Source organism: Arvicanthis niloticus, chromosome 18 (assembly GCF_011762505.2).
Source record: "Arvicanthis niloticus isolate mArvNil1 chromosome 18, mArvNil1.pat.X, whole genome shotgun sequence".
NCBI lineage: Eukaryota > Metazoa > Chordata > Mammalia > Rodentia > Muridae > Arvicanthis > Arvicanthis niloticus.
In genome coordinates this window covers 50,107,253-50,131,648 of record NC_047675.1, presented here as the reverse complement: position 1 = coordinate 50,131,648, position 24,396 = coordinate 50,107,253, and the positions used below count along the sequence as shown (strand labels likewise).

The 24,396-nt window shown below is 49.5% G+C and overlaps 1 protein-coding gene across 1 annotated transcript in view; it reads left to right on the top strand.

Annotated features, from left to right (window-relative positions):
• The first annotated feature begins 1,197 nt into the window (after positions 1 to 1,197).
• Positions 1,198 to 24,396, top strand: part of Pgbd5 (piggyBac transposable element derived 5) — a 68,569-nt gene continuing 45,370 nt past the window's right edge. Inside the window, exon 1 of the mRNA XM_034523145.2 lies at positions 1,198 to 1,557. Within this exon, the coding sequence (XP_034379036.1) occupies positions 1,230 to 1,557 (328 nt within the window). The 5' untranslated portion in view covers positions 1,198 to 1,229. The remainder of the gene's footprint in view (positions 1,558 to 24,396) is intronic.

Below are 24,396 nucleotides of genomic sequence, written 5' to 3'. Positions count from 1 at the left end.
CCAGCACCCTTATTCTTAGAAATAGAAACCCATCGCCTTCCGTTTGTGCAATTATCATTTGCTACACCCAATAGGGGTTTCAAGATCTTCACATCTACGTGGATTTATTTTATGTCGGAGTGAAAGTGACTTTATGACCCAATTATCATTAATGTGACATATTGCATTATATTTGGGAGGAGGAGGGGAGAAGACATTCTGATGAAGGGAGGCAGGCCGGCCGGCCTTACACTTTGCCCCAAAAGAGAGGAGAGGGACTCTGCTCCATTGTTAGAGCCCTGAAGCCCTGGCAACCAGCTGTTTGTTTCCTGATCATATAATCCTCCTCCAGATGTGCGTGTCCTAGGCCTGCGCAAGCGATACCAGAGCGCAGGTGGTGATGGTGCTCCTGGAAGCAATTTTGAGTTCAGCGTCAAGGACTGTGAGAAATGACGAGCCATCTCAGTCCAGTGTTGCGGTCCTTACATGACAGTTGTTGGAGATGAGACTGTTTTAGTGTTTGACCCAGCTTCCCAACAGAGCAAGGTTCGGGAAAGGCTAGGAGGGCAGTCTGAAATTCACAGGAGCGCGCAGCGCAGGCTCGGCGGGCCGCCCACCTGGAGCGTGTCCGCAGCGTGAATTTCAGAACCGCTGGGCGGACAGCTCCCCGGCGCCGGGCGCGGCTGCGCAAGGGGCGGGCCAGAGAGCTCGGAGCACAGGGATCCGCCTCCCTCCCCACGCCCGAGAGCCACTAGGAGCCGATGGGCGGTGTTCCCCGAGACTGACTGCCCTAGCGCCACGCCCCGAGGAGGCGGGGAGACCGGCTAGCCCCGCCTCCGCGAGGCCCGCGCTCTCCATTGGCCAGCGGCTGGAGGTGCTGGAGGCGGGCCCGGTCCACGGCTCGCGCCCGGGAAGGTCGGCGGCGCAACGCGGTTGCCGCGGGGAGGGTGCGCGGGGACGCGACGGGGCCGGGCGCGGCGGAGACGCAGCGGGTGGGGGCGGCGGCGGCTCGGGGCAGCGGCTGAGTCTCTTCCCGCCGCGGCCGCAGCCAGCGGCGCCCGAGCTCCAAGGCGCATCCCGGGCGCGCGGCCCGAGCGGCCAAGACGGCGGGCCGGCCGGGCGCGGGGCGGCGCGCGCTGTGCTGCGGGCTGCGCTGGTGGGGAGCCGCGGGCCGCGGCGGGGGTCCCGGGCCCGGCGTGTGCGGCTGGGAGGCGCTGTGGGGTGTGGGCGCGCGGGCGGCGGCCGGGGCTATGGCCGAGGGCGGCGGGGGCGCGCGAAGGAGGGCTCCGGCGCTGCTGGAGGCAGCCCGTGCACGGTACGAAAGCCTGCACATCTCGGACGATGTGTTCGGCGAGTCGGGCCCGGACAGCGGCGGGAACCCCTTCTACAGCACCTCCGCAGCCTCACGCTCCTCCTCGGCCGCCTCCTCGGACGATGAGCGTGAGCGCCCCGCGCCTCCGGGGACCGCCCCGCTACCCCACGCCGCGGATCCCTTGGAAGTGGAGGAGGACGAGACCAGTGAGGGCTGGAGCGCCGTGCTGAGGGATCGCCCGCCCCCGCGCTTCGAGGACACCGGTGGTGAGGATCGACCGGGGACTCTGGGATGCCGGGACACAGGGCGCGGTCTGAAGGCTGGAGCACGGGCCAGACTGGTTCCAGACACACCGGACTCGCACCTGTGTGTTTCTGGAAACAGCTGGTTTGGGGAGCGGGGATTAAACAGAGTCGGTCTTACTGCACAGGGTGGTGGTCCCAGGTTTCTCGTGGGTGGTGACCAAGCCAGCACTTTGCCAGAGGCTTTCCGTCCTCTGGCGGTGTCACACCTGTGGGGTCAGTAAAGTATGGCTTTTTTGGTTGAGGGTATCCAAATGCCTGGCAAGGCTGAGGCTGGGTCCTTTGCAGTACTCAGGACCTAGGTGTCAGGGGTCAGGCCGGTCGCAGCTGAAGCACATAGCCTAGTGCGAGGGCACCCCAGCATCTTCACTGCACTCAGTTTTCCTGAGAAACTTCCTGTGGTGCCAGTCGATCTCTCGCTGAGCACCGGAAGGAGCAAAGGGTGATTCTACTGCGTTAGGGAGTGTTAGTCCGAGTTACTTTTCAAGGTGTGTAGACCAGACTCAGATTATCTGGAGGCGAATGGAGTTGAGCACAGCCACTCAGCCACCCTGGGCCCTCTGGCTGCTGGCTTCTGCAGAGTCGAATTCTAAAGTAGTGCTGCTTTGCAGCGTCTTGGCTTCTGCTTTGTGAGACGTAGAAACTGCTTTCCCATTTGACCCTCAGTGCTGCTTTTTAGGCGCCATGGCTTCCTGGCAGGCAGATGTTCCACCATATTCTGTGAAGTGTGCACAACCAGTGTGAATGGGCACCAGGGAGTGCCCTTTGCATAATCTCCCCCCTCTCTCATGCGCGCGCGCGCGCACACACACACACACACACACACACACACTTTGGGCAGTGTACATGACACTATACTTATTGTTCATCAAGATTGCAGGTGTACAGGAGGCAGACTCCAGGGCCTGGGTGTGGAAACATAGCTGCAGGGAGCTGGCAATGGGAAAGGTTGGCCCAGCCCCGGAGGGAGTGGTCTGCAGCCTTGCCAGGCTGCAGTGTGGATGGGCAAAGTTGCAGCTGGGTTGGAGGCTTACTCTCACCATGCAAGGTTCTAAGTGGGTATATTTTAAAGCCCAGCCATTTGGCTGTGGTTTATGGTACTCTAAATTGTCCTCCTGTATCACCCTTTTTCCCCAGTGTGCCTTCAGGGCCTCCTGCCCTGGACAGCTGCTTTCCATATTGGCTGTTGGGACTGTACCAGCCTGGTGCCCTGGTTTGTCAGTCTTTGTGCCATGAGCCTTTGTGATCCCGTGTTGATTTTGCAGCACTTAAGGTAGACGTCTACAGAGGAGAATTCAGCAAAACTGAGATCCCAGGGCAAAATAGGGACGTTGTACTGGCTAAGGCTTAGTTTAGATGAAGGGTCTGGTATTGAGAAGGGTAAACACATCAAAGTGATTTAACCAGTAGTTTATTTCTTAGTAACCTATAAGTCAAGAAGCAAAGCCCTGTATCCACTGTGCACTCCCAGCATGAAGACCAGGATTGCCTGTCACTGGCATTAGGGTCATATCCTGCTTCCTGACAGTGCCACTGAGTTTGTGCCTATTCCTGAGAGTCACTTTAGGCAAAGGGGTTCTTTAGGCAAAGGCATTAGCGGCTGTTTGGTAGTATTTGTGGCCGGTGTTGTTTTTCTGCTTTAGGAGTGGTCCCTCTCTTTCAAATTTAGATCTACTTTAGAATTTCCTTTGTGGTACCTGCTCCCCCAAGGGAAACATGGGGAAAGGGTAGAGGGACAAAGTTGATGGCTTGTTGAGCCCGAGGAATGTTATTTATCAGAGCTTAAAATAGATTCCGATTTGTAGGTTGGTCAGAAAAGATCCTTGAGCCCAGGGCATGGAGAGAGATGGATGTGTTTATTAGGAAGCTGGTTGCTGCAGCGCTCAGCCGAGAGGTTCAGCCTACTAAGCTCCAGCATCAGGGACACTCCAACAATTGCCGCGCTACGCCTCCACAAAGGCAGCCTGAATCTTTCTCCCTTCTGTGTGGCCCAGTTGCTTAACAGATGTAACTGGGCGGGTAGGGTGGGGGGGAGAGGAAGAGTGGTGTTTTGATCTGTTACAATGTTACATTGTTTCATAATAGAATGTTTGTGATTGCTATGGCCGCTGCAGTCTACTGAGGACTGCACAGGACTCTAGGTTGCTATGGGACTTGCCCCACTGTAATCAATTGTGTCTGTGCATGAGTGTCAGTGTGCAGATGGGTGTGTGGAGCAGTTAGTTCCCTTGCTGCTGGTGGTCGAGCTGGGGAGAGTTTCTTTTCTAGGGGAGAATATAGCTGATTCCCTTGAAGACCTGGAGACCTTTGCTGAGTCTTGGGCAGGAAAGAGGTGCATGATGGGACCATTACATATTGAGTTGCTGTAGAGCAGTTCTGTGGCTCCACGGAGATTTTTGTGCATATAGTAGAGAGTTATTGGTACCGAGCTGAGACAAGGGAAGGAGAGATTCCATACTTACTGGTGAGAATACTGGCCCTTCAGACTGTTCAAGTCTTCCCTGCCTCATTCCTATTTTCCATGACTCCAGCTATCTGGATGGAGCAGGCTTGGGGAATCACAGCTGGCAATGACAGGGGAGTGGCTCCAGCACCTCCCTCAGGCTCTGCTCTGAGGTGTGGGTCCCCTTGGGAAGACTTACACATAAACACTGGCAGGCTGGTGTCCATGCTTTAACCCTTGTATAGATGGGAGAGTCTTCCTGGGAATTGAACTGCTTTCTGGGAGCACAGGGTCCAGACTTATAGCTGAAGCCTCTAAAATAGCCCAGCTTGCAAGCTGCCAGCCTCACTTGCCTCCCCAGTGTGCAAATCGCCAACAGCATGCAAAGCTCTCCTGGGAGCAGTGTGAAATTCAGCCAGGCTGTGTCTGGGGCCTCTGACCTTCAGACTTCCTCCTCCGAGTGCCTTCCATCACTTCTTGAGGCAGAGAAGCAGGCAGCACCACAGTCTCTGGTCACCTGTTCTAGCTTTGCTGGGTTTCTGTGGTGACTGACCCCTCTCATCCATGCTAACCTCTGAGACTCCAGCAGGAGGCTGACCTTGGGAAGATGAGAGGAATGTGGGGTTAGAATTAACATTGTTGAATTTTTGTCCTTAGAGTTTACTGTTAGATGATGGTGATTAATTATTATTATCATGTTGTTATTATGGAGACAGGGTTTCTCTGTGTAACCCTAGCTGTCCTGAAACTCACTCTGTACCTCAGGCTGTCCTCGAACCCAGACATCCATCTGGCTCTGCCTTCCAAGTGCTGGGATTAAAGGCGAGGGCCACGGCACCTGGTTTACTGCTGGTTTATTAAAATAGTCTTTTATTTTTAGCGTTCATAACAATTACCTTATTCATTATATATTTATTCTTTGAGGGTTTCATGCACCTATGCAATGTATTTTGATCATATTCACACTCTTTCCCCTCCAACTCTTCCCAGACCTTCTCCCCTCACATCTGCCCCCCAACTTTGTTCTCTCTCCCTCCCCCCTCTCTTTTTAATAACCTACGGAGTCTAATTTCTGCTGCCCAGCTATGCAGAGATGTGGGATTGTCCGCTGGAACAGGGTCAACCTATCGGGTACCACATCCCTAACAAAAACTGACTCTTTCGTAGCATATGCTAACTGTCCAAGGTCCTTAGCTGGAGGTGGGGCTGTTGTGCCCCATCCGTGCTGGAACGTAGACTGACTGGATCTCAATCTTAAGACTTCTTGAATGTAGTGGTCCTTGCTGTCCAGGAGACACTGCACCACCCCAGCCCCCCGCACCACCCCCAGCCTGACCCTTCCCACTTCCCCTCGTCCAATGTTCCCTGAGCCTTTCAGGCAGGAATGTGATATATACGTCCCATTTATAGCTGAGACTCCAGAGACAGTCTTTGAAGTCTTAACCAGTCCTGAATCTCTCTAATACCATCTAGTAAAGCCTTTTCAACTCACGAGTAAGAAGAGAAAAACCTTTCTTTTTTTAAATCCAGAGTTAAGTGGAGTCTGTGACCCGGGAGAGCAGGAGGCCTTCCTGTGGGATCAGGGGAGTGGTACCTTCAGTCCTGGCTCTGTGCCAGGCTGAGTGGCAGCAGGAGGAGCCTGGGACTTAGGGAGCTGCAACTGCAGTCTCAGGTAGTGCTGCCAAGCAGCCGTGCAACCTCAGTGCAGCTGGCTTCCTGGGAGCCCTGTATCCCAAGGCTGGCCAAGGTAGGGAACCTGGAGCTTCACTCTGGTAGAGAAGTTGTCGCCTCTGCATAGGAAGATGGTCTTAGCTTCCTAACTGTGAGGGCAGGTGGAGAGACCTGGCCAGGTGGAGGCCATCTAGTCACACCTGACGCCTCAGACAGGCAGTTCCACCCCCTCTGTTACTAGAACTTCTTTCAGCTCTGCTTATTTCTTCCCTGGCTTATTCCCATGTTAATACATACAATTTTTTTTTTCACTAGGTGGGGGTGTGGTTGCTGTTCTGTGGATTTTAACACAGGAGTGTACTTTTTTTTTCTTTTTTCTTTTACAAGCTTTTTTTTTTTTTTTAATTTATTTATTTTATATGAGTACACTGTAGCTATCTTAAGACACACACCAGAAGAGGGCATCAGATCCCATTACAGATGGTTGTGAGCCACCATGTGGTTGCTGGGAATTGAACTCAGGACCTCTGCAAGAGCAGTTAACCACTGAGCCATCTCTCCAGCTCTGGAGTGTACTTTTATAAGCAACTCTTGTCAGGGAGGAACAGGAAGCTCCTAGAATTTCTGCTTTCCCAAGGAGTCTAGTGCTGCTTCTCAGGAGGCAGGACTTCCTGTTCCAGAAAGTGTACCTGTGGGTGCCGGCAGGGCCTATAAAAGACCCCCACTCAGTTCTGGGGCATCAGACTCACCTTGATTTCTAAAAACTGTGATTGTATGTTTTTCTTAACAGCATAATAAACACATTCATTTTAGATAATGTATTAATTTTTTTTTTAGTTCCACAATATTTCTCTATCTGGAGAAAACCATTTGTGACGCTAAATTCATAAGCCATGAATATGAGATTATAAGATTACATCATGGTGGGTGAACTGATTTTGTTTTTAATTGTAGTTAATGACTCGTGGATATTTTCTGTTAAATTTTCAAATCGTAAAAATTTAATGAGTCCGCAATACAGTGATTCCTCTGGTGAGCCCTGAGCCTATGGCCTTAAGAAGTTGTTTTAGTGTGTGTGTGTGTGTGTGTGTGTGTGTGTGTGTGTGTGTGTGATGTGTGTGGAGCATGTGTGCTCTGGTGTGCCAGCCTCGATTTGATCCTTAACATAAAACCAGTTTAGGAGAATCAAGGGGAAGGATATTTGTATGTTTTTTTAGAGGTTTTGGTACATGTTGTGAAAGAATGTTCTAGAAGTATACCTGTTTACATCCTTGCCAATAGTGAGGGCATTGGCCCATCCATGAGAGGTTTTGATCATGTGACAGACACCTCTGAGGTTCCAGAGGTTCCAGACTCTGGCCAGCTCCACTGCTTGAAGGCTGGGGTGAGACAGGACATCGTAGCAGAACCGGTGGTGGAGTAAGGAATTCCCCTTAATAGCAGCTGGGTTGGAGAGAGGGGATGGAGATGGAGGGACAGGGACAAGAAACACCCCTCAGAGGCATGCCTCCAGTCCTGCCTTCAGCCAGGCTATCTTCAGAGTTTATATTTCCACCTCTCTAGAGAGCCACGAGCTTGTGATCCATCAGTGGGTGTCTTAGGGTTCTACTGCTGTGAACAGACACCATGACCAAGGCAAATCTTACAAGGACAGCATTTAATTGGGGTTGGCTTACAGGTCCAGAGGTTCAGTCCATTATCAAGGCAGGAGCATGGCAGCGTCCAGGCAGGCATGGTGCAGGAGGAGCTGAGAGTTCTACATCTTCATCTGAAGGCTGCTAGCAGAAGATTGGCTTTCAGGCAGCTAGGGTGAGGGTCTTAAAGCCCACACCCACAGTGACACACCCACTCCAACAGGGCCACAACTTCTAATAGTGCCACTCCCTGGGATGAGCACATACAAACCATCACAGTGGGTGAAGGTTCTTGCTTTGGGGACCAAGGCTTTTAGGGGCACTGTTGTACCATCATCCTGTTGCAGTGATAAGACACTAAAAGCTACTTGGGGGAGGAAAGTGTTCATTTCATCTTATCCTTTCACGTTCTATCATTGAGGGAGGATGGGAAAGTCATGGAAGGCAGACACCAAGAAAGAAGGCTGTCGGAACAATGCCTCCACACATGCTCACACCCTGATCTAGGCAGCGTGTCAGCTGAAGTCCCTCCTCGGGGACTCTAGGCACTGTCAAGTTGACAGTGGAAACTAATCAGGACAGATGCTCAGCTCCAAAGTGATTAACATCACCTTTCAGGACGGCAAACCAGCGTGTGGTTTGGGGGCTGTGCCTTGACTTGTACTCAAGGAAGTATTTGTAGGGAGTGTAGCAGACATGGGGTCCTGAATCCCCAGCACAGTTTACATGGTGCATTCACACATCCATGCAGACACAAGTCAAGAACACCTCAAGACCTAGAAGATGCCCCTGCTCCCCACAGCCAGCGTCTCCCTCTCCTAGAGACAGCCACTAGAATTTTATCTCCTAAAGTAATATTGATTATACTATTCTTCTAAGACTCATTTATGTTATCGCATGTCTCATATTTTTAAAAAATTACTCGTAATTTTAAAAGATTTATTATTTTATGTTATGTGCAAGTACGCGTCCGCGTGTGGGTATGTGCACAAGTGTAGGTTCCCAAGGAAACCAGAGCCATCAGATTCCTTGGAGCTGGAGTTAGAGATGGTTGTGAGCTACCTGATACGGGGTGCTGAGAACTGAACTCCGCTCCACTGGAAAACAGCCCTCCTAACCACTGAGCCATCCCTCCACCCACCTGCATGTGTTTTTACGACCTATGTTCCTCCATTCCTCTTGGGCACACATACCTGAGAGTGGATTGCTGGGCATGGCTTGGATGTCTGTTGAGACTTTAGAGTAGATCATTTTGACTTCGGGGAGTCTGCCCTGTGCTTCATGAGCCATTAAGCTGCATGTCAGGCCCACTTGGGACAGGATGACTATGTGCAAGGGACCACTGCTGTGGTGGGCAGTGACAGTTTTTCCCGCTAAGTCTCTGTTGGCAGGGAGTGAGACATGCCAGATATTAATTCAGCAAGCACATTGAGCCTCTGGGATAAGGAGATAAGTAAGTTCAGTCTCCCGGGAGTGGGGAGGGAGGGCGACAAATGGAGGAGAAAAGGGTGAACAAGGGAAAGAGATTTACACAGGACTCCAGAGCATGGCGTAGGAACAATTAGAAATTAGTCGGGGATGGAAGGTGTCTTAACTGAGATGGTGCAGCGCTTAGGATCCTTGCTAAGGATCCAGGTTTGATTCCAGCCCCTATACGATGGCTCACGATTATCTATAACTCTAGCTCCCGGGGATCTGATACCCACTTGTGGCCTCTGTGGGCACAGCTTGCGAACGGTATACTTAAATACATGCAAGCAAAACACATAAAAAATAAAGATTTTTAAAAAGAGAGATTGAAGCCTATGATGGCGGCAGCAGTGACAGCTGTGCATACCTTGATGGAAGCAGCACTCAGAAGGCAGAGGCAGGAGGATCTGTGAGTAAGTCCAGCCTGGTCCACAGAGTGAGTTTCAGAACAGCCAGGGCCTTTCAGAGAAACCCGGTGTTGAAAAGTAAGGGTGGACTCCATCTTGCTGTGAGCAGCTTCCTTCAAACAAAACTGAGCTTCCCTGAGTGAATGAATCCTGGGTTTCTCTTCTCAGGAGTGATTGGAAACTTGGAGATTATGTTGTTGAAACTCTGTGACCTTGAGGAGCTGAACTCCAACGTGACCTTGAAGCACACAGGATACCCTCACTGGGAGTAGGGGTGGGTGTTTCCAAAGGTTCCTGGGAGTGAGAGCTCGGAGAGGGTGGGAGGGGGCCTTACATGTGGCTAGGAACAGGCAGTGTGGTAGGATGGTCATAGGAGGCTGGCTGCCTCAAGGTCTCTGGAGAGAGACTCTGCTCTGTAATCTGTACTGTACTGCAGTGCTGGCCTTGGGCTTAGTGCTTTTCTGGGTCTCTTCCTCTGCTTCTCCTTAGATAGAGGAGTTTGTTTCTTGTATGGAGGATTTTTTTTTTTCTTAATTGTGTTTTGGTTTTGGAGACAAGATCTTACAAAGCACCTAAAGCCAACATGGAACTTGACATGTGACCCAACCCGGACTTTCTGTCCCAAGTGCAGCCTGTACCAGCATACCTAGATGTGATACCATTCCAAAAGTTTTAGATTTTAGGGCATTTTGAATTTGTTACTTTCAGATAATAGGGGCTCAATTCATACCACACTGTCCAGCAATTAGCAGAGGGTTGTTCGGTTGTAACTACATTTGAGAATAACAGCCAAAACCTTAAGTCTTTGTGTGACTACCGTCCTCATCCTTCTCGTGTCTGTCCCTCAGGGGTGAGGGTGTCAGCTCCTACAGTAAGGAGATTTTCCCTTACTGTTTTCCTCTGTGGCCGCACTGTGTCCCAAGCCCAGCAGCTGTGTGTGGCTTGCTAGGCTATTCCATCTTGTCCCTGGGGCCTCGCTTGCTCTAGTTTACGGGTTTGACTTTAGTCAGTCTACTGAGGGCAATGTGGATCTCAGATTGTTCTGATTTGGGCAGCCCCAGTGACTCATGCATTTGAGCGACTCTCCTCGTGCCTTGCTGTCTTTAGAATATTCTAAATGCCTCTGGAGCCAGATGTTCACCTTCGGTGTGTTTCTTAGTCCCTCAGCGCTGGCTTTGTTGTTGTTGTTTTGGGTTTTTGTTCTGCTTCGTTTCTGAGAGATCTCTTAAATTCACTTGGATTTCGTGGTTCAGCCTGGCTGGCCAGTGAGCCTCCGTGAGCTTCCCATCTCTGCCTCGTCGGTGCTGGGATTATAAGCACACGCCACCACACCTGGCCTTTTTAAAACGTGGGTTTGGGGGATTGAACTCAGGTCCACATCCTCCTATGGAAGCACTTTGTCAGCGGAATCACCTCCCCACCCAGCCCCCTTTGGAGAGTCTGGTCCTGTCTTTTGCTCAGGTTTCCTTGTTTGTCTTGCCATTGAATTGTAAGAGCTCTTTATATATCTTGGGTTTTCGTTTCCCAGTAGATAAATGACTTTCAAATGTATCCTTAAAATCAGAAAGCCTGTACATCCTGCTGATGCCACCCCTGCCTGCTTTATCTTTGTGCCTTTGATGTCCTAGCTAGGAAGCAGTGACAAGATCAGGGTCACTCCACAGCGTCCCTGTGTTCTCTTCTAGAAGCTCTCTTACTTTTCCGGTTGCTCTGATAAAGACCCTGATGAAAGCAACTTAAGGGAAGTTATTTGGGCCATGGTTCAAGGGTACATACAGTCCATCATAGGAGGGGAGTCTTGGCAGTTGCCTGGTCCCGTTGCCTCTGTGGTCGGGAAGCAAAGAGGGGTGAGCAGCGGTGCTCAGCTTGGTTTTTCCATTTTATGCAGTTCAGGTTAGAGCGGGCCTTCTGGCTGCAACGCATTTATTCAGGAAAACCTTTCACAGGCGTGTCCAATGCTGGGTGGTTCCAGGACCTAGGCTGACAGTCAGTGTCACACAGCACAGGGCTGTGTCCTGTCAACTGACAGGCAGTGTCAGACAGCACAGGGCTGTGTCCTCTCAGGCTGACAGTGTCAGGCAGCACAGGGCTGTGTCCTCTCAGCTTGTGGCTGTATTCAGTCCTTTCGGAGTTATGCTCCAAGTGACATAAGATCCCACTTGGCTCTTTTGCATGTGGACATTCACTTTCTCAGCTCTATATTTTTTTTTTTTTCTTTTTAGAAAGACCATCCTTTCTCTCTTGAGCTGTCTCATCTTGGCACCTTTGTCAAATATCAGTTGGCAGCCATTTATAGTCATATCCTCTCTCTCTCTCTCTCTCTCTCTCTCTCTCTCTCTCTCTCTTTCCCCCCCCCGTCTGCCCCCCTTTTCTGCAGAGATTGAACCCAGGTCTGGCGCATGCTAGGCGTGAGTCCCATATCTATCCAGTCCCGATTTTCCATCTTAATTCTATTTATGTCTCTTTTGGCTCACTTACTCTATGATAAAATACCCATTTCTCCACAGTAATTTGAAAATAATACATTGACTGACAAAGCAAGACATTTTCTGACTGGGAAGATGTCACTCACTGCTAGAGTGTCTGCTTACCATGGAAGGCTCCAGCTTTGATCCCCAGCACTGAGAATTTAAGAAAGGACCTCCTGCATCAGAAACTTTTATCGTTCTATCATACAGTTCCAGGGTTTATGGCTTGCAATCCTTCGTGTCACACATTCATGGATGTGATCACAGGCGTGGGTGCACATGCATACACACACACACACACACACACACACACAGAGAGAGAGAGAGAGAGAGAGAGAGAGAGAGAGAGAGAGAGAGAGAGAGATTAAACATACATTTTTTTTCCAAATGGCTAAATGTTTGCTTAAGTCACGACTGAAGCTGACGGTAGAATGAACTTCTAAGATAAAAAGAACACCTTCTGAAGTTTTGTTTAAAAGCATTTACATAAAGATCTGTGAGTTGAGTGTTGGAAGGATCAACTGCATAGCTCAGGAGTAATAATTTCTCACCCCGTCAGAGCTTGGATCTCACCTGCAGCTGCTCTATTGGGAGGGAGCTCACGAAAAGAGAGAGGGATGTTCACTTTGCACAGGGTTCAGGGAGGTCCCCTCATCTGGGGTGTGCGTCCTTTCCTCTACTGGCTGCTCATGCTGGTTTGAGTTTGTCTGTCTTTTTGTACAGATGTGAGGGTTGGCTTGGTGGGCTGATGCCGTTTCATTCACTAAAGCGGGGAGTGATGAACCTTGCTCAGTGCCTCAGGGTGTTCTTTGGGTGTTTTTAGGAGGAGTGTCAGGGGTCTCCCACTTGACATTTTTTCCTCATGTTTCTGGAGGTAATCACTGTTCCTAGGATCTCTCATCAACACGGCAGTCAACCAATGTACTATTCTTTCAGACTAACAGAGTCATTGTTTTTGCGTCTTTCTGCAGAGATAAGTGTTGTGCAGTGAGAACGCCCATCCTCCCATGGCTGATCTCTTGTTCCCAGGGTTCCCTGGGGGCAACAAATGCAGGAACTCCTTAATCTAGCAGGCTGTTGATCACAGAGACCTGTGTGCTGGCATGGCCAAGTGTCCGCTGAGCAGGGACAGAGAGCGCACATGAACTTAGGGACGACTCCGCTCAGTGCCACACTTTCCAGGAAGCACCCAACAGTTCTGAGTCACAGTCAGAGCAGATCCCAGTGACCTCTGTCTCCTGGAGGACAAACATGGCAGCCTGTCCCCGGTGCTCACGGCAACTCTCAAGTGGAGTGGTGCTTCAGTCTCTAGAAATGAAAATTACAAGGACTTATTCCCACCTCCTTCTTTGACCAAGTCTCAGTGCCTGGTGTAGGCTGGCCTTGAACTCACGGCACTCCTAGTGCCTCAGCTGGTATCCTAGACGTGAATTGTAGGAAAATGACATCATTCGGCCTTCCTATAGGATTTGCATAGGTTCCATGAGTGAAGATGGTTTTTCTATAGAATTTTTTTTTATATGCTGCATATTATTTATCAGTCTAGACTGAGTGTTTGCTGTGAGGTGGTGGAATAAGAATGTTGGACTCCTTACCTGTTTCTGAATTTTCAGCTTCTCCTTTTTCTGCTCTTAACCCTTACTCAGTAGATGAAGTCCCCAACAGGACTTTTCTTTGAAATAGTCACAGTCCCAAATGAAATTAAATGGCTGTAAAATCACATTAAATTCTGAAGGGCTATTTAGTTTAGTATTACGTGTTTTAATACAGAAAACAGTTGTACAAAGATTATTATGCAATCTAAGCGATTTTTCTGTCTATATCATGTCAGCTCTAAAAGAATGTTCTTTAAAGTGTGTATGTGTTGGTGAGTGTGTGTGAATGTATGTGTGTGAGAGTGTATATATGTTTGTGTGTGAGTGAGTATGTGTGTATGTGAGTGTGTATATAAGTATGTGTGAGTGTATGTATATATGTGTTTGTGTGTGTGAGAGTGTGTGATTATGAGTGTGTGTGTATATGTATGTGAGTATGTATATGTGGGTGTGGTGTGGTGTGGTTTTCTTTCAAGCTTGCCCTCAGGGTAAATATTTTCTGCAAGGTTTATTTAGGCATTAGGGTTGAAGAGATGGCTTAGCAGTTAAGAACACTTCTGCTCTTCCAGAGGATCTGGGATGGATTCCCAGCGGCCACGTGATAACTCACATCTGTTTGCAACTCTGGTCCTAGTGGATCTGCTCCTCTCTTCAGGCCTCCGAGGGCGTCATGCACACATGGGTCACAGCCAAACACCCGTACACTTGCAATAATAAACACATTATTAAAGAGTTACCTGGCAACACACTTACTGTATTCGTTATGTTTGTGCTAACTCTGTTTTTCATATATGAAAGCTTTTAAGATTTTTCTTTTGCTTTTGTGTTTGTGGGGGTATAGTAGATACAGAAGCCAGGATTCTGGTAAGCTCTGGGTTTTGTTCTAAATTTAACAGTAACAAAAATCTTTAGTTATTGAAAAACTCCCCTTTGTCATTGAGTATATTTGTTCTTTTAAATTTTTTATTCCACATAAATCTGGGCGGTGGTGGCACACATGCTTAATACCAGCATCCAGGAAGCAGAAGCAGGCAGATCTCTGAGTTCAAGGCCAGCCTGGTCTATAGAGTGAGTCCCAGGACAGCCAGGGCTACACAAAGAAACCCTGTCTCAAAAGTCAAAAAAACAAAACAAAAATTATTACACTTACTTATCATACGTGTGTGTGTGTGTGTGTGTGTGAGAGCGTATGTGAGTGTATATGTGTGTGAGTATGTATGTATGTGTATATGTGAGTATGTGTGAGTGTCTGTGCATGAGTGAATATATATGTGTGTGTGAGTGTATATGTATGAGTGTGCATGTGTGAGTTTGTGTGTGTATGAGTGTGTGTGAGTGTGTATGTGTGAGTTTGTGTGTGTGTGTATGAGTGTGTATGTATGTGAGTGTGTGTGAGTGTGTATGTGTGAGTTTGTGTGTGTGTATGAGTATGTATGTATGTGAGTGTATGTGTGTGTGAGACTGTGTGTGTAGGTCAGAGAACAACCTGTGGGAGTCAGTTCTCTCCTTCTACCATGTAGGTTCCAGGGATCGAACACAGGACGCCAGGCTTGGTAGCAAGCACCTTTTCCATCTTGCCAGCCCCAAGCATACTCATTCTTACAGACTTTCAGTGTGCCCAGAGTTTGGGAATGTCCTCAGCTTGAGTTGTGTCTCCTTTGCTTTATCTGTATGAGAAAGCCAGATGGTCACACCCGTCTGAGTTAGTTGTCTGGTATGTGCTAGGCAGGTTTCCTGGCGAGGCTCTGGAGCTACGTCGTTAGGTGGTACTGATCACCCCTTCCCTAGGCTCCTGCTCAAGCTAAGGCTTGGCTCCTTGCTAGTCAGTTTTCATCTGGCTCATCATGGATTCTCAGGTATGGCTTCTGCTCTTGAGACCTCCCTGGCTGTGACCCCTGGCTGTGGGCCTGGGGTACACACAACTCCAAAAGTGCACTTCCTGTCTTGAGGGCTGTGGTTTGCAGAGGGAAGTCCCCAGCTCCCTGGTGGCCAGTCTGTACCCATTTTCTTCCAGTTCTGAGTTCTCTTTGCCTGAGACATGGACCTTGGTTTTCTTTCACCTTAGAAGTGTCCCCTACGCTTTTTCTTGTCACCTCTGCAGGACTTGTGCCTTGGCTATGCCTTCCATGGCTGAATCTCCGCACAAAGCCTGAGGTGTCTGGCCTTATCTTTCATGCTCTTCTCTTCCCCCTGCTTTGCTCGTCTCCCAAGTCAGTTGTGCAGTCGTCACCATGACCATTTTTGCTGGAAAAGTTGCTTAGTGAAGAGATGTGGGGTTGTCATGGTGACTCTGTTGTGACCCCCTCACTCCCATGTATCACAGTGGAAATCCTTTGGGTGCTGTGATTATTTTAATTAAAATTCAAGCTACACCTGTACCCCCCAGCTGCTCTTTCTTCCTGGACGTGCAGTTTGTTTCTTCTGGGCAGACTTCCTGCTTCTGTTCCTGAGGCTCAGTAGGGAGAGTTAGCACTTCCTACAGACTTCTGGGATCTAGGTCTGGTTAAGGAACTGGCGCTCTCCTCCCATGAGACTTTGCTTCTGGCAGCAGCTTTGGAGTTAGGGTCCTGCTGGCCCTTGCTAAGGCAGATATGGAGCCGTGCCAGCTCCAGTACCTGTCTAGAGTCCGGCACCTCTAAAGGACTGTGTGCTAATATAACTAGAGTGTGGTGGAAAGGTGGGCACCGTTGAGGTGACTATAGAAACCTTACATGTTTCTTGTAATAAAATGATATTGAGATATTGAGTGTGTCTGCGCATGCGTGTGTATGTGTAAACGTGCATATTCTGTGGCATGGGCGTGGAGGTCAGAGGATAACTTGTAGGAGTTGTGTTTAACCCCCGTGTGGGTTCTAGAGATGAGACTGACTAGGTCATCAGTTTAGGTAGAAAGCACCTGCTGAACCACCTCAATGGCCTCTACTTTGGGTTTCTCTCAGGGTAGCCAGGGAATCACCCAGGTTTTGATACTGACTGATTATAGCCACGGCCTGATGCTTTACATCTGACAAGTGTTTTGAGTCTCTGATTGCTTCTCTCAGTGGCAAAGCAGAGAATGTCACAGCCATACTTTCCAGAGAGCTGCAGGCATTACAGGGCAGCAGAGCTGAGCATGGCACTTGGGTGCCCAGGAAGCAGCTGGCTCTTTCTTCTGCTCTTCTGTACCTGTGTGGTGTGCGTGGAAGCACATGAGGTTCTGAGCGCATATCTCAAGTATTGATCCTGACTCTTGGGACACACTTATGAAAGGAACTGAACCCTTGAGTGGGTGAGGCATCTGCTCCACAGTGGGATCATGGCCAGCAGGAAGCGTGATGGGCTGACGGCATGCTGGGGACAAAGTGTTACAAAAGAAGCAGTGGGCAGGATCCAGGGTCTTGGAAGTGACAGCAGAGAAGGATCATTGTAGAGTAAGGCAGGCCTCACTCTGGGGAACTAAGGGAGTCGGCCAGGTGCCCATACAGGACGTGGCTGTTGCATGCACACAGGCAGGTGAAGTCCTTCATGAGGCCTGCAGTACCAGCTCACTGGCAGTAAGGCACCAGAAGGGGTGACGAGCAAGCCGTGGAAGTGGGGGTCATAGAAGAAGGAGGTCAGAAGGTTAAGGAAGGGGAGGTTTGAAGGGATCCCGCAGGACGTGGCTTATGCTGTAAGATGTGGAGTCTCTGGTGTCCTGTAGCAAAGGATATGGGGCCTGAGCATGGGTTTTGAAGAAATGTCCTGAATGGAGATGAGACCTCAGGATGTGTGTGTGTGACTGGACACTTGTTGTGTGATGAGATGGTGAGGGTAGGGGTGTCTGTTTCTGGGTATGTTTTGAACTCTTCGTGGGTTGAGAAACTGACCTTGAGAACTGAGTAATGGAGGATGTCCAGCACAGTAAAGAAACGATACCATCTCTGCAAGATATGGACTCAGCAGAAAGCTAGGATGCCATCGGCAGCGTCTTCTGGAGATTGTTGGTTACCAGGCCCTTTACTTGGGAAGTCAGTATTGACGTTGACAGCATTGATTGTGGCTGTCTGGGGACCAGACCAGAGGTGTGGCTTGTACAGCCCACATTGGTTGAGTGTTTGGATGCAGAGGAGTGGGGTGCCGTGTGTTCCTTTATGGGGCGAGTAGGCACAGCCCCGTGTGGAGTTATCTTATTGTGGTAACAAACACTAATGAAAGCAGCTTAAGGAAAGAGGGGCTTGTTTTAGCTCACAGTTTGAGGATGCAGTCCACCATGGCAGGAAATGCGTGTAGCAGGGGCGTAAAGCATCTGGTCACATGGCATCCACAGTCAGGAGGCAGAGAGAAAGATGAATACTGGTGTTCAGCTGGCTTTCTCTTACTTTGATCCAGGAGCCCAGCCCATAGAATTCTGCTGCCCACGTTTATGACGTCAGTTAACCCCATCCAGAAACCCCTGTGCCCAGAGGGTAAGGTTGCAGATCACCAAACCCGCCAACCTGGGTTCAGTCCCAGAGCCACATGGTGTGGACACAAAATAAACAAATAGATGTAAAATGCTTTTTTAATGACCAGGGGCTTGTCTTTTAGGTGACTTAACAGTGTTAACCATCACAGGCTTCATGAGAACACTGGTTGAAGCTGACTCTAGTGGAGAATCTGTTTAGAGTTCGAGAAGTCATGGGTGACTCACCCCAGTACATCTGGAGCTCACATAAACAACCTCTTTATAAGTGTCCCAGATACTCCTTGGGGGCATACTTACATAGGAAAACATACCCTGTTTATCGGATATTTAAATTGAACTAGGCGCCCTGCACTTCCATTTGCTAAATCTGGGTCCTCTTCCCGGCAGGTTCTTGTTCATTACACAGGCCACCCTAGCAACCTGTCAGGTTGCTAAGTAACAGGAATTGACTTCAAAAGACCATTTGATTTTTGTTGGTTTCCCCGGGCTCCTCCTGGGTCAGCCTTTTCCCCGTTGACTGAGCTGCACATCAGAGCGTGGGAGCACTCCACGGGGCCCTGACCACCTTTCACTTCAGTGTCTTCTGCATAGATGAGCTATTTGCAGGTCTGAAACCGGATCTTGAGTCCTGTTGACCATGACAGTGTGGGACACAGGGAGGGAATGCAGCTGGAAGCTGATACACAGATGTGTAGCGTCCACAGTTTCTGGAAAACAGGTGTGGGGTCAGTGCTGGAGCACAGAGACTTGAGTAGGTTCTGCTGGGGGAGATGGCTCTGCCCGGAGTTCTTTATAGTTCTGTCCTTAGCATCTGGTCTGCTGATGGTCACCTCTTAGCCATTCAGGACTGGACTCCCTGAATTCCCATCCCTCAAAATTCATGCATTGAAATCTCAATTCCCACTGTCTCAGAATGGGACTTTATTTGGAGACAAGGTCCTGAGAGAAGTGATAAAGGTTAAATGGGGTTGCTAAGGTGGGCTCTAGTCCAATCTGATTTATGTCCTTGAAAGAAGACATAGACACACACAAAAAAAAGCGGGAGCCTGTGACCGCAGTGGGAAGATGGTCTGCACGTGGCTTTGATCTTGTACTTCTAGCCTCCAGGAAGAAGATTTCTTAGTGCAAGCTACCTCATTTGTGGGACTTCTTATGGTAACTATCGTTCAATCAGAGGAGGTGCCAGATCATGTGAGGTTTGCAGGTGGTATTGGCTGACTCTTGGGGTTCAAAGGTGTTCTCCAAGGAGCAGGCCCTAGCCATAACCTGCTGGGACCACAGTACTGGGAACAAGAGGTACCAGTATAGACTTGATCTGGTGATCTGGTGCTGTGGCCTGCCACTCTTCCTGGGGCACAGCTCCTGAACAGATCTTACAAGCCTGTGGAGGAGGGGATTTGGCAGATGGCACCCAGAGTGATTCTGCAGTTGCATGTTCATAGTCTTGGGTGTGGATCCTCCCCTGACAGCAGAGGTTGGGTCACGCGAGGAAACTGTCAACCCTGCTCAGAAGCCATCAATAATCTATATGTTTCTAGCATAGCTAAGGAAGAAAGCACAGACTGAGGTCACATCTCTGGCCAAGTCTATATGTATCATGTATGGGCTCTGTGAGGAGATTGGGAAAATACCCTAGAGCGATCCTTACAGCAAGCGATCCTTATGGCAGTTACATCTTTGGGTAATTAAAGTATCGCTTTTATGTCCTTGTTCTTAGAAATCCACTGGAGAAATATTCTTACATCCCTGGTGCTGTTTGGATTAGCGTGCCATTTAAAGATGTGTCTCTCTTCATTAAAAAGTCACTTCAGATTCAGAAACAGGACTTAGAAGTCAGGGTTAGTTGGAGAGGGCATCGTGGAAGCTGGTTCCTGGAATTCCACTGATGTGACCAGGTCACTGATGTGCTGGTCATCCTGGTCGACAGATTCCTGCTGTGGGGCTTTGCTTTACATTGCCTGTTCAGGGACTTGGGTTGAGAGATTTGGCCAATGAGGTTGGAGTGTCACTTGATGGACAGGTGGACTTGCCAATGAGGTTGGAGTATCACTTAATGGACAGGTGGGCTTGCCAGTGAGGTTGGCGTGTCAGTTGATGGACAGGTGAACTTGCCAATGAGGTTGGAGTGTCACTTGATGAAGAGGCGGGCTTTTCAGGTGAGTGTCCCGCCCAGGTCTCAAGCACGGGTCACTGGAGGGACTTCATCTACAGTGGCCAGTTGAAGGCTCGGGGTGAGTATACAGATGTGAGTGATCACACAGGCACGTGCACACATGTAAACACACTTGTATGCTTGGGTGTGCTCACGCAAGGGGTGTGTTCTTTCTGGTATGTGCTTACGTAGACATGTACTTGTACATGCCGTGTTGATGCAGTCACGTGTGATCCCTGCATCTGTGTTCCTGGACAGGCTGGTGTGGACCATGGTAGAGTGTGACTCCTGGCTCCTGGGACCACAACCAACAGCTGGGGTTTTGGCATATGGTTGCCTGAAGCTCTGTCCTCAGCTGTGCCAGCATGCTCCCTGGAAAGGGTCAGATACTTAGCGCCTAGATTTTAAGGAGACCCACAGGTGTGTGAAGTCGCAGGGAACCACTGGATTTACAGAAAGTCGTTAGAACATCAGGGACCACTTGACTGATGCAAACAGGCTCGTGACACTCTTCAGTCTGATCCGACTGACACCTCCTGGATAGGCTCTCTCCTTCCTTGGGTGTTTTCTATAGGGAGACAGGGCTCTGAGAGGACAGTGATCTGCTTTGATTCTCAAGCCAGTCTGAGAGTGTAGGGTTACAGAGAGTTCATTCCTGTGGGCACTTAGCGACTAGGCCTGGCTTAGTCTTGGTGATCAGTGTGCCCCAGTGCCTTCCATGCCTGAGTGTTTAGTGGCCCTCCCTGACCAAGGCTTGGTTCTCTGGAGAAATTGAAAGATAGAAAGCTTTTTATATGAGGGGTATTTGTTGAGGAGCTGTGGATGGAGTGTGGGAGAGAGAATCTGGTTTTCTACAAGGTTCTCGGCCCACCCAGAGTGAAAAGCAGAGAGTTGGAGGCGGGTGGAAGCAGCAGAGACCATGGGTTTTAGGGCCTGTGGGGTCTTTTCTTCCTTCTGAGCTGCTGCTGAAGCCCCTGTGACAGCTGAGGGCCGGGTTGTTGCCTTGAAACAAAAGTCTGCTCTAGGAGGGACAGACCCTCTCCTGCCCCATGGGAACTTCTGGCCCTTGGAGGTCTGTGGGCAGAAGGTCTCAGGTGGGTTTCCCATTGTGTGTCCCTCTTGCTCGCCCCCTCCTGTTCTCATATCTGTATAAAAATCTACCTTCATTTCTCTACCTAACTGCCCATCTCCTGCTGTGCTGGGTGCTTGCCTGGGTGGAGCATGAGGGTGTTGCTGCCCTCACTCCATCTTTGACCCTCCTTCGTGCCAGCCAGTACTGTTCCCTGGCTATCTCGTATCCTTGACCCTCAGGCTTTGTTCGGCATGCCCCTGCATCAACTTCCAAGCCTCAGCAGGAGCCCAGGGCAGGGCAGAATAGGAGCGGATAAAGGCCACTGCACTGAGGGACCACGTGGGCTTCACCTGAGCGTGAGCCAGTCGGAGATGGGGCCATGGAGCCACGGTTTGGGAGGAAGGAAATATCAACAGTTTCTTGGCAAGGACGTGTTTCCATGGAGCTTGGGATGAAGCCATATGAGCAGATGCAAGGGTGGGACAGAGCCACAGTTCCAAGGTATCCTCCCAACTCCTGAGAGCAGACAGGCAAACGCTTTGTAACTGGGATTGGTGGGGGAAGGAGCTGCCTATAACTCAGTGGCATCTGAAGCTTTTGTAGCTGAGGCTTCGATGGTAGCCTGTCTTATAAGCGGACATCCGGGTTCTGCCTTTCTGAGCTTTTGCTCCTACCCAGTGGGGTACGGGGAGGGGAGTGAGGCCAGAGACAGGCTGCAGGCCACGTGGAGGCTTCTTAGTCACACACACAGGTCCCTTCATGACGTGATGCCAATTCCCTCCACCCCTCAGCACAGCCTAGGTGTGGGTAGAACCAGGGCCAGCTGGGGATCAGTATCTTAGAGCTCACAGAGGGTTGGTGGTCGGGGGAACAGAAATCTAAAGAAGTTAGGTTTCCATGTGCACATCTGGTAGGGGAAGCTTTGTGATCCAGAAAGACTGGAGCCAGCTTTCCCCTGTGGGAAGTTTCCTCTCATCTCCTGCTCCTGTCCAACCTCATCTATCTGTGAATGGCTGCGTGCTCGGTGGGATTCGTGTCTGGCTCCCTGTGCAGGAGGGCAGCTGGGCTCTCTCAGCTCACTCTCACTGCCAGAGCACCGAGGGAAGGAGCATCTGTGTGGGAAATGGCATGGGTGGGGCTTATCCCTGAAAACTGTGCTTTCTCTTAAGTGTAGCCTAAATACCACAGCTGTGGAATCTGTGCGTGACCAGGTACAGCTCTTCGTGTCCCTGGGGTCCTGGAAACTGTCTATCAAATCTAAAGCAGGTGTCAAAAAAGTGTCTGGCATAATACTTCTCACTGCTGCCAGCATTGGTTAAGGTGTCCTGTTGGGTGCAATGCATCCTGGGACAGATTCCATCATATCTTTGTGGGTGAAGATGAAGCAAATTTGTGTTTTCTCTAAAACAAAATGAGGGGGAAATGGGAAAATTGCTAGACTGTCGTTCCATGAGCAATATCTGACTCCTTCCCAAGTGTCTCGGTGACTATACAAGAGTGAGTCAGGGCCGCCCTGCACCTGCATTCTGAGCTGCTGCAGTTTCCAGGAGTTGTCTGTCGGCTACACCCACCTGCGTGACACTCAGGCACGTGGTCTTTGGCTGTGTTCTCTGCCTTCCTGATAACCTCAGCCTAGGCACAGTGGCTACTCAGGACGAAACGAGGTGGGCCCTTCAGGGTGCTGGAAGCAAGTGAGTGCCTTCCAGCCATGGGATGGATGATTTATTTAGACACAATCTCGTGTAACCCAGGTGATCCTCAAACTTGCTATATAGCCGAGGATAACCTTGAACTTTGATCCTATGTGTATCACATATGTGCTGATATCCTATGTGTGTGACTGTTGCCTGCACGTATGTATGTGTATCACATAGGTGCTGATATCCTATGTGTGTGACTGTTGCCTGCACGTATGTATGTGTATCACATAGGTGCTGATATCCTGTATGTGTGACTGTTGCCTGCAAGTATGTATGTGCATCACATATGTGCTGATATCCTATGTGTGTGACTGTTGCCTGCAAGTATGTATGTATATACATATGCGCTGATATCCTATGTGTGTGACTGTTGCCTGCAAGTATGTATGTATATACATATGCGCTGATATCCTATGTGTGTGACTGTTGCCTGCACGTATGTATGTGCATCACATATGTGCTGATATCCTATGTGTGTGACTGTTGCCTGCAAGTATGTATGTATATACATATGTGCTGATATCCTATGTGTGTGACTGTTGCCTGCACGTATGTATGTGCATCACATATGTGCTGATATCCTATGTGTGTGACTGTTGCTTGCATGTATGTATGTGCATCACATATGCGCTGATATCCTATGTGTGTGACTGTTGCCTGCACGTACATATGCGCTGATATCCTATGTGTGTGACTGTTGCCTGCACGTATGTATGTGCATCACATATGTGCTGATATCCTATGTGTGTGACTGTTGCCTGCACGTACATATGCGCTGATATCCTATGTGTGTGACTGTTGCCTGCACGTATGTATGTGCATCACATATGTGCTGATATCCTATGTGTGTGACTGTTGCCTGCATGTATGTATGTGCATCACATATGTGCTGATATCCTATGTGTGTGACTGTTGCCTGCATGTATGTATGTGCATCACATATGCGCTGATATCCTATGTGTGTGACTGTTGCTTGCATGTATGTATGTGCATCACATATGCGCTGATATCCTATGTGTGTGACTGTTGCTTGCATATATGTATGTGCATCACATATGTGCTTATTATGTGCTTGGTATGCACAGAGGTCAGAAGAAGGTGTTGGTTCCCCTGGGCTGGAGTTGTGAGCCACATGAGTGTTGGGAATTGAACCCAGATTCTCCGTAAGAGCAACAAGTCAACTCTCCAGATCCTGCCCTCGTTTTCTCTGATGCCAGCTGAGGGGCTGCTGGGAGCACAGTGCCTCAAACACGCCTGTGCTGGGAGCACAGTGCCTCAGACACGCCTGTGCTGGGAGCACAGTGCCTCAGACACGCCTGTGCTGGGAGCACAGTGCCTCAGACACGCCTGTGCTGGGAGCACAGTGCCTCAGACACGCCTGTGTTGATTTCGTTTGCTGTGGTCAGAAGAGATGTGCTCTAGATGAGCCGAGGAGCAGTTGAGAGCTGGGGCTTTCGTTGGGTGATCTGAGGAAGCTGAGGTCAGTGACAGTGGATCAGTATATACATGTAGATGACAGTCAGTATATATATGCAAGTGATAGTGGATCAGTATATACATGCAGGTAACAGTGGATCAGTCTATACATGCAGATGACAGTGGGTCAGTATATATGCAGGTGACAGTGGGTTAGTATGTACATTCAGGTGACAGTAGATCAGTATATTTGTACAGGTGACAGCAAATCAGTAGATATATGTAGTTGACAGTGGATCAGTATATACATACATTCAGGTGACAGTAAATCAGTATATGAATGCAGGTAACA